The sequence below is a fragment of the Pleurodeles waltl genome, chromosome 5, assembly GCF_031143425.1.
Source record: "Pleurodeles waltl isolate 20211129_DDA chromosome 5, aPleWal1.hap1.20221129, whole genome shotgun sequence".
NCBI lineage: Eukaryota > Metazoa > Chordata > Amphibia > Caudata > Salamandridae > Pleurodeles > Pleurodeles waltl.
Genome location: NC_090444.1, coordinates 1,802,613,651 through 1,802,631,060, shown reverse-complemented (window position 1 = coordinate 1,802,631,060; position 17,410 = coordinate 1,802,613,651). Strand labels below are relative to the sequence as shown.

The window sequence follows — 17,410 nt, the reverse complement described above, 5'->3', positions numbered from 1 at the left end:
AGAGAGAGGTACACTCTGGGATTATAGTAGCAGAAAGGCATTGTGAATGCTGAGGAGTCGTGGTAGAGTTGGTGCAGAATCTGAATGAATCGATGAAGAAGGAAGAGTAATTTCACAGCTGGGACTGCCTTTTCAGACATAATGCCTAGGAAGAATTACTGGACTTGCAATAACTACTGGATGAAGTGTGATTGTAGCTCAGAAGGTGAAATAGTCCAGCCTTACCCCCAGGCGTGAGATAAGATTCCAAGGAAGGTGTTTTGTCATTATATCTTTACCATCCATTAATACATCTTCTCCCAAGTGCACACTTCATCATCTTCCCTTCTTTTCAGCCTCCAGAAATGTCTCTGATTGGTGGCTGTCTCACTGGATCTCCAACCTTCAGACAAAGACAGGAAACATCTCATTGACTGAACTTGGGCCCTCTGGTTTTTCTCCACAGCTGCTTCTCTTCTTCCCAGGAGGCCTTGTGTAAGTAAAGATCCTCTTGTACCAGTCCAGGACTAATGCCTCATCCGGAATAGCTGAATTTAAGGTACATCTGGGCTGTACTCTCAAAAGTGCTCTTGAGGTGGAGCCCTCATGTGCACCTCTGGGGCACTTTGGTAATACACAGATGTTTGTGTGGCTTCTTCTGTAATACAGATCACGCTGGTGCACAAGTAGCACCTGTGTGATATAAAGGTGGTGTCCCCTCGTTTGCAGGGCCCCATGGAAAGGAGGAAAATATTTGCCTCTGTACACATGCAGACTGTTTTACCTCCCATTCATGTGTGCAGTTTGCTTGTCTGCATAGACTGTCTGCTTGAATGTTTTCTACTCCTGGGACGTGGCTCTCCAGGAGTGATCGCTGTTCCACTGAGGCCCACCTCTAAATATTCTGAGCTAACTGTGAGTGAGATACTGTCCTCCCTAGCTTGTCCCTTGCATGTCGATGTAAAACATTGCTGCCATATTGTCTGTTTAAATTTGTACAGTTTTTCACTTCTTCTGACTTGGGAAGGCTTTCAGAACTAGGAATATGGCTTTTAGTTCCAGGAAGTTGATGAGTTTGTTCTGACCATAACCCCCTTACTCATAGGATATTCATGTGCGCTCCCCAGCCTGCCATTGAGGCATCCATGGTATGATAACTTGTGGTTGGGGAGCTTTAAGAGGTCTCCCCCTTGAGCATGTTCACAACACTCCGTCACCTCCATTCCTTGCTGGCTTTGTCTAAACGAACCACAAGATCCTCCCATGTGCCTGATGTCTGGTCCCACTGATTGTGTCACAATCCCTGCACTGGTCTCATGTAAAGTGAAGCCCTGCATTGAGAATGAGGTGAATGCGGGAGGCCTTCATCCCTAAAAGCTTCATTACCTTCCTCACCGTCAGAGATTGTGACGTCTGGTAGAGGTGAACTTGAGCAAGTATGGCCTGAACACTTGGTGTCGGAGGATAAGCCAGTGCCGGCTGTGTGTCGAGGTCTGCTCCCAGGAGTGTTTTCTTGGTTTGTGGATGTTTTTTCACAATTCACTGTGAACCCCAGCGCATGCAGAAGGGACACTAGCCTCATCATGCTCTCCTGGAACAGTTGGAATGTGTCTTCCTTCACCAGCCAATCTTCTAACTGTGGCAAGACATAAATGTCTTCTGAGGTGTGTGACTACCATTGCCAGTGTCCTGATGAAGGCCTTTGGTGCAGACTTTATTCTGTAGGGCAGGACCTTCAAATGGTAGTTTTCCCCTCCCATTAAAAACTGAGGTACTTCCTTTGTGAATGGATATATGGAAGTAAGCATTCTTGAGAAATAGAGTAACTGTTAGAAATGGGGTTCCTGGTTGGCTAGAGTATGCACCTCAGCCAGGCAGAACCCACCACTCTAGTCAGGACAAGAGAGGTACACACCCAAGATAACCCCTGCTCACCCCCTTGATAGCTTGGTACGAGCAGTCAGGCTTATCCCAGAGGTAATGTGTAAAGAGTTTGCATAACACACCCAATACAAGTGACACAATAAATACACCACAAAGGATACTTCACAACAAGTTATATAAAAATACACTGTATTGCGCAAACATAAATCAGCATTATACAAAAACAACAGGTATCAGTAACATCCTGCTGCAGGAGCAGTTGTAAGAACATCACACAAGTCACTAGTACTCTGCGAAAGTAAGCAGTAGTCAGGTAAACACATGGGTTACTGGTTTTCTGCAAAAAGAAGCAGTTGTCAGATCATCATCATTCTGAATGCACAAATGCGGAGAAACATTTCGAAGTTGCCAATGTCGGGTAAAACAGTATCATCAGGGTAAATACACATAGAATGAAAATCTTCCCAAATGGCAAGAGTCATATTAGGCCGTATCATGCATGCCAATAACAGGAACCAGCGCATGTACCATAAAGCATCCCCATATGGCATATATCATAAACACTCCCGTAGAAACACCCAGGGCTTGGTGCACCTGCACCTCCATTACATGATAGGTGGTAAATACAGGGATTAACCACCAAGCACTTGTCCCACCATACTCTTGTATGTGGGCCACTGTGCATTTGCGCACCTTTCAGGGGGCAGCAAGGGAATGGCAAAACAAGGCACTTTCCAGGTAGGCGACCCCACTTCTCTAATGGGGGCCACCTCGTCACCGAATGGCAGGGGAAACCATCTTTGGGCTCCCCCGCGTAGAGATCCTGGCTGGGGCTGCTGCTCTCAGGGATGTGGCCCTGGGAGGGGAGGGAGGGACAGCTTCTGCCAACTCAGTCTCTCTCGTCCTTGGAGACCGCGCGTCCCCCCCATCCAGCAACCTGGCCTGGCAGGGGAAGCCTCCTGGCTCGGGACCACTCCCAACACAGAATCATGCCCTCCAGTCCTCTAGGGCCGAGAGGACTCTTTGCCCGTATTTTCCTGATGGGCGAGGAGACCTCTCCCGATCTCCCCGCAGTTACTACTCAGTGAGTCCATGGCCCGTGAGTCCACAGTACGGCCTCCACTGGCTCCAGGCAGCTCCTCGGGAGGCTGCCTCCTTCTCTGGCAGCACGGGCACCCACCAGGCAGCGTGGCAGCTTTCCTCTCCTCCATGCAAAGTCCCCAGAGTGCAGCCTAGGCCACGGAGGTGATTGCACCATAGGAGGTGCCTGCTTGTGCCCCAGGGGACACTGGACGGAGCGTGCTTGTCTGCCCTGGCTCCTGGCCCCTTGCGACCTCTCCCTGTCAGAGGGGGCACATACCAGGGCACACACACTCAAGCCGGTCACAGTTTAAAGCAACAGCGTTCTTCATGTACTGCATGGACCAGAGTGGAGAGCTCTGGTAATTGGAAAGAAATAAAGTGCTCTTCATGCCCCGGATCAGACAAGACTAGCGCTAACCTCAACAACAAAAGGCAACTCATAACTTGAAATAAATGCACATTCTAAACATATAGGAATAAACTTTTGAGTGCTCATACACTGACACACATCGTTGCCTTGATATGTACTTCCGGGTTTACAATAGTAGACCCGTTTTAATAATGAACAAACAATTCAGTGGGGCACATCAACAATCAATATCTAAACTATTATATTATCAAAATGAGATGACATGAGAGAATCTAGTATGAGCAAACTAAATTGCTAATTGATAAATCTTCCTTTTCTGAAATAAACAATAACTAACCAAAGAGAAAAACCATGTACTCATATAAAACTAACCAAACAGAAATGTCCATGCAAATAAAGAATTTTAATACAAAAGAATATATCATATTATACACATAGACATATAAACATATATACACAACATGTAAAAAAAGAATGAAAAGCCATCAGCCTACACATAAACATATAAACATATATGCACAAAATGTAGAAAAAGAATGAAAAGCCATCAGCCGACACGTGTTTCGTCCTGACTGGACTTCTTCAAGGCTGAGAGAATCACAACATATAACAATCAATTATAACAAATATATATATATACAATATATACAAATATTAAAATAAATACACATCCAATATTTTATCCTTTCCCTTTCCAAAATACACAAAACTGATAAATTCTTTGGTCAATTAAGTACACAAGCTCTTAAAAGTGCATATTATTTATACTATTTCTCTTGGTTTGAAGCTACACAAGAAACTTCAGAGAAAAGGAAGAAAACCACCACCACAACCTCAGTGGTGAAGTGTTTATTTGAAGTATCCAACAATATATTTCCCATGTCCCCAAGGATAGGTCTGTTAAAGCCACAGCGATAGTTAGCCATGCAACATGCAAGCCCAAGTGTAAATGAATTTCTTTTTCGTTGGCATTTGATCAATTTATGTCTACAATTTCTTTTCTTTCAAACATAAACTACTTATAGCCCAGAATAACCCCTCATTGTGTAATGGTGAGGAAAGAGAGTCTAATAAATATATACCTTTATTTGCTTCTATGTCCGTATAATCATATACCATTTATCATCCTCTATGAAGAAGGAGGGGGAACGTGATAATTTAGTTACTCCCATTTCACTTGGCAAAATTTAAGGAATGCCAATAAAGTGTACTGTAGTGCAATTACTGACCTGTTTTAATCATAATCAGTCACTTCCTTGCTGTCTTCAAAATGAATCTAAATTACAGGAACCGTAAACCTCATGTATTGAGGAACCAACTGAAATATAAATAATTACAATAAATCCAATGTCCTCCCTAAAAGGAACTCAATTCCTATGTGATCATCCTTTATACCAATGTCTCCACACTATCATGGTAATGGAGCCAGCATTCTAGTAGTGCTCCGTTTTTCATTGAATTCGCAAATCTCATGTATTAAGGAACCAATTGAAATACAAATAATTACAATAAATCCAATTCCCTCCCTAAAAGGACCTCAATTCCTATATAATCATTTTTTATACCAATGTCTCCACACTATCCTGGTACTGGAGCCAGCATTCTAATAATGCTCCATTTTTCATTAAATTGCATAGAATACATTACCCAAACTTCTACCATACACTTACCTATATGCCTCTCTCTCTGTTCTTAAATCTCGTCCCTGTTCTATTTCCCGATGTATCTCAGCGAGAGCATCGAGGGCCTCTGTACCTCGTCTCACTCTCCCCGACTTTTCCAAAGGAAGTGTACATCCCTCGCCGGCATTTTGCGCGCCACATTAGTACTCAAACCGAGTTCATTAACACTAACAACGGACAGAAGCTTACCCATAGAACCACGGCGGCCATTTTGAAGTGGTTCCTATTGAGTGAAAACTAACACAAAGTCAGGACGAAATCTCGTCTATATCGTATGTAGACATTCTAAGACGACGATTTCAATACTTCAAATCCTTCGCCGTTATTTAAACACCGCGTTAGCACTCCAACATAATTCATTAGCCGGAAAAGAAAGAAAAAACACCTGCCTATGGAACCGCGGCGGCCATTTTGAAGTGGTAAATATTTTATAAATATTACCCCCCAATAAAGACAAATTGTCACCTATTTGCCAACCAAAGAAATACATTTTCAACCACCCAATATCATGATGGTAAAGTAATTTCTACCCCCAGTATGTACACAAATGGCACCTCAGTGAACATATAGAGTGAAGTCGTAACCGGTCTTCCCAACATATAGAAAATTCCAAATGAGAAGGGAAAGAACCCTCCCTATCTTTCAAGGACACGAAATAGAAAGGATATTGACAAAGTTAGTGACTCATATCATTTGTGTGTTGTTCTACATTCATAGTATGCCAAATGGATATATTCAGAGGAAATGGTACAACTCATCATCCAAATTCATGCCCATTTCAATCGTTCTTAATTTGATAATCCATTTTGCTTCATTTTTACGCAAGTCCAATGTTCTGTTGCCACCCCTAGCGTTAACCGGGATTTGATTTATACCCATATATTTTATTAATGGAACCTCAGTTACTGGATGTTTATCTTTAACATGCCGTACTAGCAGTGATGCTATGTCATAATTTCTTAGGGCTCTGATATGTTCTTGAATACGTTCCTTCAAGGGCCTTATTGTGCTGCCCACATATATCTGGCCACATATGCATTCCAATATGTATACCACAAATTTCGTATTGCAGTTAATAAAAGTGGAGATTTTATATTTGTCACTACCATTGTAGCTGAATTCAGTGGTTTTATGCAATGCCATACTGCACATATTACAATTACCACACCTATAGAAACCCGCAATTTTATTCGGAAGCCATGTTGTTTTACTTTCCATTAGAGGTGGTAAGAAACTTTTACAGACTTCATTTCTGATAGTTTTACCTCTTTTATGAATCATTTTAGGTTTCTTAGGAAGTAAAGCAGCAAGTGTTTCATCTGTCTGTAGAACATTCCAATGTTTACATAGAATGTGATATATATTGTGACTGTTTTGGCTATATGCCGTACAAAAACTCATTGCTCTGTATGGTGAACTATCTCGCATCTTTGTCTTTTGACCCAGTAGGGTGGTTCTACATGTTTGATCAATCTTTTTCCTTGCTGTTTTGATGACACGCTTGGAATAGCCTCTCTGTGTGAATCTATCTTCCAATTTATTTAGTTCTATGTTGCATACATTGGGATCGCTGCAATTTCTTTTCAATCTGGTCATTTCCCCAAATGGGATGGCTGAAATTTGACTTTTAGGATGCGCACTTTCTGCATGTAATACCGAATTGCAGGCTGTTGGTTTGCGGTAAACTTTCGTATGAATCTTATTATCTGTGACGGATATCTCTAGATCTAAAAAACAGACTTTGTTCTTGCTGAATTCATACGTCATTTTAATATTGAAGATGTTACAATTAATGTATTCATAGAATTCCTTTAATAGTTGTTCCGATCCAGTCCAGATCATTAAAACATCATCAATATATCTTCCCCAGAAGAAAATGTTGTCGGTAAATACAGAGGGGCCCTTCTTCCAAACATGTATTGCTTCAAAGAAGCCCATATATATATTCGCATATGAAGGAGAGAACCGTGAACCCATAGCTACTCCTTGTGCTTGCTTGAACCACTGCCCCTCATGTAAAAATACATTGTTTTCCAATGTAAATTCAATCATACATAGTATCATATCAGTATGTTCCATGTATGATGCAGATCTCTCAGACAGAAAATGCCGTACTGCTTGTAAGCCCTTATCTTTAGGAATACATGTGTATAAGGAAGATACATCTAAGGTAACCAGCATCATCTCTGGAGTCCAGTTCACGTCCTCCAGCTTACAAAGAACATCCTTCGTGTCCTGTAGATATGAAGGAATGTTTTTCACAACAGGCTGCAGATAGCTATCAATGAACTCGGAAAGTCTCTCCGTAGGCGCTCCTATTCCCGATATTATGGGTCTGCCTGGTGGTGAAATGGCACTCTTATGTAGTTTAGGTAATACATATATACAAGGTGATGTAGGATAAGGATTGAAGATATATTTGAATTCAAAATCAGAAATTAACCCCTGATTGCACCATAAGAGTAATAGTTTTTCCAATTCATCAACAATCTTTTTAATGGGATTACATTGCAATTTAATATATGCTCTACTATCAGATAGTTGTCTATCTATTTCCTGAACGTAGTCTGCTCTATCTAAAATCACAATGTTTCCCCCCTTGTCTGCCTCTTTAATCACTATATCGTGATTACTTCCTAGTTCCTTGAGAGCCAATCTCTGTTTATTTGTTATATTAAACGATTTGTGAAAGTTGCCACTTTTAATTTGTTTTTGTAGTTTGCACAAATCTTCTTTCACCAATCTCCCAAATACTTCTATGACATTGTTACTGGGTAATTTAGGGGTAAAGCTAGATTTAGGTTTGAGGCCACTATTTAAAGATGTATCCTGAACAATTTTGAGGTCATTTAATAAGTCTAGCCTGTCCATGTTGTTATCATCCATATTTTCTAAGGTGAGTAAAAGTTCAATGTCTGCAATATCTTTGATAGTATAATTACTCACTGTAGTACTCATTGTGGTGTCTAAAATTGTCTCTGTATGCTTTTCTGTCTTGTCTGCAAAATATTTTTTGAGTTTCAACTGTCGAAGAAATTTAAAAAAGTCAATGTGTACTTGCGTCATGTCACAAAGATTAGACACACAAAAACCCAATCCTTTGCCTAACACCTTAAGTTGTTCTTCAGTAAGAATATGTTTGGATAAATTCACAATCGAAATGCTGCTACAATCCTGCGCAGCATCTACTAACTTTTTGTTAGATGCCAATATCAATTGTTCTTGATTCTGCTCCTTGCTGCTCTGGTTTGCATCCCTATAGCTGATTGGTTTTTGACCTCCTCTTCTCCTTTTGCCTCTACGTGTTTTGGCCTTGCATTTTGAAAAGGCTGGTTGTAAGCATTTCTCTTGTTTCCTAGTCTGTACCTTTTTGCTTCCTGTAAAAAACTATTGGTGGGCATTTGGTCATCATTGGAATTTGAATTGGTATTATCACTTGATATACTAGTGCTATCTGATTCATCTGATGTTATTGAAAAATCTGATTCATGGGTCACAACTCCCAATGTGCCCTTCTCATTTGTAGCTTGTCCTTTGTGAATGAAATTATCAAATTTCCTAGCGAACGTATAAATTCTGCCACTTTCATAATCTCTATCATCTCTTCGTAATTTTGCCATTTTTTTATTCCTGATATATAACTGATGTTTATCAAGCACTTCTTTCAAAATCTTGTCATTTTTTATTTTAACATCTAGCAAATTTAGGGCCTTGATTTCATTTTCTAATTCCTGTATGTCTTTTAATAGTTTTTCCCTTTTTTCCTCCGCATGTTGTATTAAAATTGTCATCATGCCTTTCGAAGTCTCGAAGAGCAATTGTTCCCACTCCAGCATGTGTTTAACCGACAAGTCGTCAAAAGTAGGGAATATAATTACTCTCAGGCCCCGAGGGACCTTTTTTTCTGTGATGTATTTTTGTAAAACTGTGGCATCCCACCATCGAGATAATTCCTGTTTTTTCAATTTTTCTAAATGTAGATATTTAGATCTCATACCTTCTGGGCAATTGCCTATTCCTTGGGAAACATTACTAGTATTTGGAGTATGTGAGAACATAGCATGAAAGATCTTGTCTCTCTCATCATCAAACAATGCCATTTTTTCGGAGTGCCTATTCAGCAACCCCTGCAGTATTAATCTAGTACTTTACGAAGTGCAAATAATCAATATGAACATATACAATCAACAACAAAAGGCAACTCATAACTTGAAATAAATGCACATTCTAAACATATAGGAATAAACTTTTGAGTGCTCGTACACTGACACACATCGTTGCCTTGATATGTACTTCCGGGTTTACAATAGTAGACCCGTTTTAATAATGAACAAACAATTCAGTGGGGCACATCAACAATCAATATCTAAACTATTATATTATCAAAATGAGATGACATGAGAGAATCTAGTATGAGCAAACTAAATTGCTAATTGATAAATCTTCCTTTTCTGAAATAAACAATAACTAACCAAAGAGAAAAACCATGTACTCATATAAAACTAACCAAACAGAAATGTCCATGCAAATAAAGAATTTTAATACAAAAGAATATATCATATTATACACATAGACATATAAACATATATACACAACATGTAAAAAAAGAATGAAAAGCCATCAGCCTACACATAAACATATAAACATATATGCACAAAATGTAGAAAAAGAATGAAAAGCCATCAGCCGACACGTGTTTCGTCCTGACTGGACTTCTTCAAGGCTGAGAGAATCACAACATATAACAATCAATTATAACAAATATATATATACAATATATACAAATATTAAAATAAATACACATCCAATATTTTATCCTTTCCCTTTCCAAAATACACAAAACTGATAAATTCTTTGGTCAATTAAGTACACAAGCTCTTAAAAGTGCATATTATTTATACTATTTCTCTTGGTTTGAAGCTACACAAGAAACTTCAGAGAAAAGGAAGAAAACCACCACCACAACCTTAGTGGTGAAGTGTTTATTTGAAGTATCCAACAATATATTTCCCATGTCCCCAAGGATAGGTCTGTTAAAGCCACAGCGATAGTTAGCCATGCAACATGCAAGCCCAAGTGTAAATGAATTTCTTTTTCGTTGGCATTTGATCAATTTATGTCTACAATTTCTTTTCTTTCAAACATAAACTACTTATAGCCCAGAATAACCCCTCATTGTGTAATGGTGAGGAAAGAGAGTCTAATAAATATATACCTTTATTTGCTTCTATGTCCGTATAATCATATACCATTTATCATCCTCTATGAAGAAGGAGGGGGAACGTGATAATTTAGTTACTCCCATTTCACTTGGCAAAATTTAAGGAATGCCAATAAAGTGTACTGTAGTGCAATTACTGACCTGTTTTAATCATAATCAGTCACTTCCTTGCTGTCTTCAAAATGAATCTAAATTACAGGAACCGTAAACCTCATGTATTGAGGAACCAACTGAAATATAAATAATTACAATAAATCCAATGTCCTCCCTAAAAGGAACTCAATTCCTATGTGATCATCCTTTATACCAATGTCTCCACACTATCCTGGTAATGGAGCCAGCATTCTAGTAGTGCTCCGTTTTTCATTGAATTCGCAAATCTCATGTATTAAGGAACCAATTGAAATACAAATAATTACAATAAATCCAATTCCCTCCCTAAAAGGACCTCAATTCCTATATAATCATTTTTTATACCAATGTCTCCACACTATCCTGGTACTGGAGCCAGCATTCTAATAATGCTCCATTTTTCATTAAATTGCATAGAATACATTACCCAAACTTCTACCATACACTTACCTATATGCCTCTCTCTCTGTTCTTAAATCTCGTCCCTGTTCTATTTCCCGATGTATCTCAGCGAGAGCATCGAGGGCCTCTGTACCTCGTCTCACTCTCCCCGACTTTTCCAAAGGAAGTGTACATCCCTCGCCGGCATTTTGCGCGCCACATTAGTACTCAAACCGAGTTCATTAACACTAACAACGGACAGAAGCTTACCCATAGAACCACGGCGGCCATTTTGACTTATTAAATGACCTCAAAATTGTTCAGGATACATCTTTAAATAGTGGCCTCAAACCTAAATCTAGCTTTACCCCTAAATTACCCAGTAACAATGTCATAGAAGTATTTGGGAGATTGGTGAAAGAAGATTTGTGCAAACTACAAAAACAAATTAAAAGTGGCAACTTTCACAAATCGTTTAATATAACAAATAAACAGAGATTGGCTCTCAAGGAACTAGGAAGTAATCACGATATAGTGATTAAAGAGGTAGACAAGGGGGGAAACATTGTGATTTTAGATAGAGCAGACTACGTTCAGGAAATAGATAGACAACTATCTGATAGTAGAGCATATATTAAATTGCAATGTAATCCCATTAAAAAGATTGTTGATGAATTGGAAAAACTATTACTCTTATGGTGCAATCAGGGGTTAATTTCTGATTTTGAATTCAAATATATCTTCAATCCTTATCCTACATCACCTTGTATATATGTATTACCTAAACTACATAAGAGTGCCATTTTACCACCAGGCAGACCCATAATATCGGGAATAGGAGCGCCTACGGAGAGACTTTCCGAGTTCATTGATAGCTATCTGCAGCCTGTTGTGAAAAACATTCCTTCATATCTACAGGACACGAAGGATGTTCTTTGTAAGCTGGAGGACGTGAACTGGACTCCAGAGATGATGCTGGTTACCTTAGATGTATCTTCCTTATACACATGTATTCCTAAAGATAAGGGCTTACAAGCAGTACGGCATTTTCTGTCTGAGAGATCTGCATCATACATGGAACATACTGATATGATACTATGTATGATTGAATTTACATTGGAAAACAATGTATTTTTACATGAGGGGCAGTGGTTCAAGCAAGCACAAGGAGTAGCTATGGGTTCACGGTTCTCTCCTTCATATGCAAATATATATATGGGCTTCTTTGAAGCAATACATGTTTGGAAGAAGGGCCCCTCTGTATTTACCGACAACATTTTCTTCTGGGGAAGATATATTGATGATGTTTTAATGATCTGGACTGGATCGGAACAACTATTAAAGGAATTCTATGAATACATTAATTGTAACATCTTCAATATTAAAATGACGTATGAATTCAGCAAGAACAAAGTCTGTTTTTTAGATCTAGAGATATCCGTCACAGATAATAAGATTCATACGAAAGTTTACCGCAAACCAACAGCCTGCAATTCGGTATTACATGCAGAAAGTGCGCATCCTAAAAGTCAAATTTCAGCCATCCCATTTGGGGAAATGACCAGATTGAAAAGAAATTGCAGCGATCCCAATGTATGCAACATAGAACTAAATAAATTGGAAGATAGATTCACACAGAGAGGCTATTCCAAGCGTGTCATCAAAACAGCAAGGAAAAAGATTGATCAAACATGTAGAACCACCCTACTGGGTCAAAAGACAAAGATGCGAGATAGTTCACCATACAGAGCAATGAGTTTTTGTACGGCATATAGCCAAAACAGTCACAATATATATCACATTCTATGTAAACATTGGAATGTTCTACAGACAGATGAAACACTTGCTGCTTTACTTCCTAAGAAACCTAAAATGATTCATAAAAGAGGTAAAACTATCAGAAATGAAGTCTGTAAAAGTTTCTTACCACCTCTAATGGAAAGTAAAACAACATGGCTTCCGAATAAAATTGCGGGTTTCTATAGGTGTGGTAATTGTAATATGTGCAGTATGGCATTGCATAAAACCACTGACTTCAGCTACAATGGTAGTGACAAATATAAAATCTCCACTTTTATTAACTGCAATACGAAATTTGTGGTATGCATATGTGGCCAGATATATGTGGGCAGCACAATAAGGCCCTTGAAGGAACGTATTCAAGAACATATCAGAGCCCTAAGAAATTATGACATAGCATCACCGCTAGTACGGCATGTTAAAGATAAACATCCAGTAACTGAGGTTCCATTAATAAAATATATGGGTATAAATCAAATCCCGGTTAACGCTAGGGGTGGCAACAGAACATTGGACTTGCGTAAAAATGAAGCAAAATGGATTATCAAATTAAGAACGATTGAAATGGGCATGAATTTGGATGATGAGTTGTACCATTTCCTCTGAATATATCCATTTGGCATACTATGAATGTAGAACAACACACAAATGATATGAGTCACTAACTTTGTCAATATCCTTTCTATTTCGTGTCCTTGAAAGATAGGGAGGGTTCTTTCCCTTCTCATTTGGAATTTTCTATATGTTGGGAAGACCGGTTACGACTTCACTCTATATGTTCACTGAGGTGCCATTTGTGTACATACTGGGGGTAGAAATTACTTTACCATCATGATATTGGGTGGTTGAAAATGTATTTCTTTGGTTGGCAAATAGGTGACAATTTGTCTTTATTGGGGGGTAATATTTATAAAATATTTACCACTTCAAAATGGCCGCCGCGGTTCCATAGGCAGGTGTTTTTTCTTTCTTTTCCGGCTAATGAATTATGTTGGAGTGCTAACGCGGTGTTTAAATAACGGCGAAGGATTTGAAGTATTGAAATCGTCGTCTTAGAATGTCTACATACGATATAGACGAGATTTCGTCCTGACTTTGTGTTAGTTTTCACTCAATAGGAACCACTTCAAAATGGCCGCCGTGGTTCTATGGGTAAGCTTCTGTCCGTTGTTAGTGTTAATGAACTCGGTTTGAGTACTAATGTGGCGCGCAAAATGCCGGCGAGGGATGTACACTTCCTTTGGAAAAGTCGGGGAGAGTGAGACGAGGTACAGAGGCCCTCGATGCTCTCGCTGAGATACATCGGGAAATAGAACAGGGACGAGATTCAAGAACAGAGAGAGAGGCATATAGGTAAGTGTATGGTAGAAGTTTGGGTAATGTATTCTATGCAATTTAATGAAAAATGGAGCATTATTAGAATGCTGGCTCCAGTTCCAGGATAGTGTGGAGACATTGGTATAAAAAATGATTATATAGGAATTGAGGTCCTTTTAGGGAGGGAATTGGATTTATTGTAATTATTTGTATTTCAATTGGTTCCTTAATACATGAGATTTTCGAATTCAATGAAAAACGGAGCACTACTAGAATGCTGGCTCCATTACCAGGATAGTGTGGAGACATTGGTATAAAGGATGATCACATAGGAATTGAGTTCCTTTTAGGGAGGACATTGGATTTATTGTAATTATTTATATTTCAGTTGGTTCCTCAATACATGAGGTTTACGGTTCCTGTAATTTAGATTCATTTTGAAGACAGCAAGGAAGTGACTGATTATGATTAAAACAGGTCAGTAATTGCACTACAGTACACTTTATTGGCATTCCTTAAATTTTGCCAAGTGAAATGGGAGTAACTAAATTATCACGTTCCCCCTCCTTCTTCATAGAGGATGATAAATGGTATATGATTATACGGACATAGAAGCAAATAAAGGTATATATTTATTAGACTCTCTTTCCTCACCATTACACAATGAGGGGTTATTCTGGGCTATAAGTAGTTTATGTTTGAAAGAAAAGAAATTGTAGACATAAATTGATCAAATGCCAACGAAAAAGAAATTCATTTACACTTGGGGTTGCATGGCTAACTATCGCTGTGGCTTTAACAGACCTATCCTTGGGGACATGGGAAATATATTGTTGGATACTTCAAATAAACACTTCACCACTGAGGTTGTGGTGGTGGTTTTCTTCCTTTTCTCTGAAGTTTCTTGTGTAGCTTCAAACCAAGAGAAATAGTATAAATAATATGCACTTTTAAGAGCTTGTGTACTTAATTGACCAAAGAATTTATCAGTTTTGTGTATTTTGGAAAGGGAAAGGATAAAATATTGGATGTGTATTTATTTTAATATTTGTATATATTGTATATATATATTTGTTATAATTGATTGTTATATGTTGTGATTCTCTCAGCCTTGAAGAAGTCCAGTCAGGACGAAACACGTGTCGGCTGATGGCTTTTCATTCTTTTTCTAGCGCTAACCTCATGCTGGAGCAGTGAAACACAAAGTGCTCTTCACTCGCTGGAGGGAGCCAAAAAGGGTAAAGGGGGGCGTAAACCACTCAGCCCGTGGGGCCACTGTAGAACACACGGTGGGGGCAAGCAGCAGGCCAGCACATCAGGGTCTGTAGAGTCCAGTTGCAGTCCTTTTTGTGACCTAGCAGGTCACAGGTCAGCAGAGTCCAGCAGCAGTCCTTATTGTAACCTAACAGGTCAGCACAGCAGCATGACAGTCCCAATGGTGGTTTCCTGGCAAGTTCCTCCAGCAGCATCTGGTTCCTGGTCCATCAGTGTCTCTTCTTGTCCACTAATGTGGGGACAACCCCCTGTACTTATACTCATTCTCTTCAGCCCCCACAAAGATGGGAAGGGGGGTTCCACCCATCACTAGCCAGTTCCATGAATGACCCCCTACCCTCCAGCACTGGCTGGCGACATCCGTAGGGGGCAATTGAGGCATTTGTGTGTGACTAGGGCACAGCCTTTACGGATGTATGTGTGCCCTGGCCCTACCTTTCCCAGCCTAGGAAGACCATTCAGTATGCAGATGTACTCCTGTTACACCTCCACCCTTCCTGTGTACTGGCTGTCTGAAAAGTATGCACAAAGTCCAGCTGTCACTCTACCCGAGACGTAGAATGGAGTCAAGCTTCAAACGCACCAGAGTTATAAGCACAGAGAAATGCCCACTTTCTATAAGCGGCATTTCAACAATGGCAATAAAAAAATCCACCTACACCAGTAAGCAGCATTTCTCACTACCATTCCAAACATACTAAACATGCCCACGCTATTCCTCATAGATCAGAAGATAACACTTAGAAGTATGTCAGGGCATTTCCAATGAATTCCTATGAGAGGAGCAGCACTCACAGTAGTGAGAAACTAAATAGCTGTTTGTCACAACCGGGATATGTAGTTCAAAAAGGCATATGTCCTACCTTTTACATACACATTACCCTGCCCATAGAGCTATGTAGGGTCTACCATAGGGGTGACTTAGGTGTAGTGGGAGTTTAGGCCTCGGCAAGTAGTTTGACTTGCCAAGTCAATGTGGCAGTATACTACACATGCAGACCCTGCAGTGGCAGGCCTGAGACATGTTTGGAAGGCTACTTCTGTGGGTGATGCAATCTGTGTTGGAAGCCCCCTAGCAGCATTTAATTTACAGGCCTTAGGGTAAATTAAACAACCCAAACAGGTGGAAACCAATTATACCAAGTTGTTGGGAGAGCACATGCACTTCAGCACTGATCAGCTGTGATAAAGTGCCCAGAGTACTAGAGGCAATCAAAAGAGTGACAGAAAAATAGAGGAAGGAAGGCAAAATGTTTGGGGTGACCTTGTAAAAAAAGCCAGGTCCAACAGTAATTAAGTAGTCCCCTTCATCTAGCAAAGAGATTACATCTTGTAATGTAGTAATTTGAAATCTTTGTGTCTTTTTGTACCTGTTCATGAAGCGCATGTGTACGATAGGGTGCATGGTTTGATCTTGCTTTGGCACAAGAAAGTAAATTGGGTACACATCTTTGTTTCTCTCCGTTCTTGGCAACTTTTTTACTACCTTCTTTGCAAGGAGCTCTTGGATCGCATTGTGTAGGAGTTGCATTCCTGTAGCGCTGCCTTTTTGGTTGTTTTGTTGGTGATTTCTGAATGAACTCTATGCAGTAGCCAAAACAAAGGCTATTTACAACCCATTTGTCTGTCGAAATAGCTTCACGGTTTCTTAAGAAGTCCTTATTTCTCCCTCCTATAGGTGTGGTGTCACTAAGGGGAGTAAAGATTGAGTAACTTGGAATCAATTAATCAGTATTTGTATAGCGTAGCACTGTCACCCCAGGGGTATCTGGGCACTGGGGTCTTTAGTTTCTTTCTGAAATCCGCGAGGAAGGGTGCTGTTTGAAGGTGGAAGGTGGAGGGGGAGGTTGTTCCAGGTCTTGGTGGTGATGTAGAATTAGGATCGACCAGCGCTGCAACTCCAGCGGATGCAGGTGTATGTGCGAGGGTTAGTAAGGAGTGCAGGTGCCTGGCGGGTTGATGGAAGTTTATTCAAAGTTTGATGTAGGCAAGTCCTTGATGATGTAAGGCCTAGTATGTGTGCGTGGGGATATTGAACTGACATCTTTTCTGGATGGGTAGCCAGTGGAGATTTCTGAGGTGGGGGTGATGTGAGTCCATTTGGGGAGGTCCAGGATGAGTCTGGCTGCAGCGTTCTGTATGGTCTGGAGTCTTTTGAGGAGTTAGGTGGAGATGCCAGAGTAGAGTGCGTTGCTGTAGTCGAGGTGGCTGATAATAAGGGCGTGGGTGACGATCTTTCTGGTGTCGATCAGGATCCAAGTGAAGAGCCTGCGGAGCATGAAGAGG

At 39.9% G+C, this 17,410-nt stretch overlaps 1 protein-coding gene across 1 annotated transcript in view; it reads left to right on the top strand.

The window, feature by feature from the left end:
• The window catches only part of ABCC10 (ATP binding cassette subfamily C member 10), a 161,627-nt gene that overhangs the window by 96,095 nt on the left and 48,122 nt on the right, over nucleotides 1-17,410 (top strand). Inside the window, exon 13 of the mRNA XM_069236268.1 lies at nucleotides 336-474. Coding sequence (XP_069092369.1) covers nucleotides 336-474 — 139 coding nt within the window. The remainder of the gene's footprint in view (nucleotides 1-335; nucleotides 475-17,410) is intronic.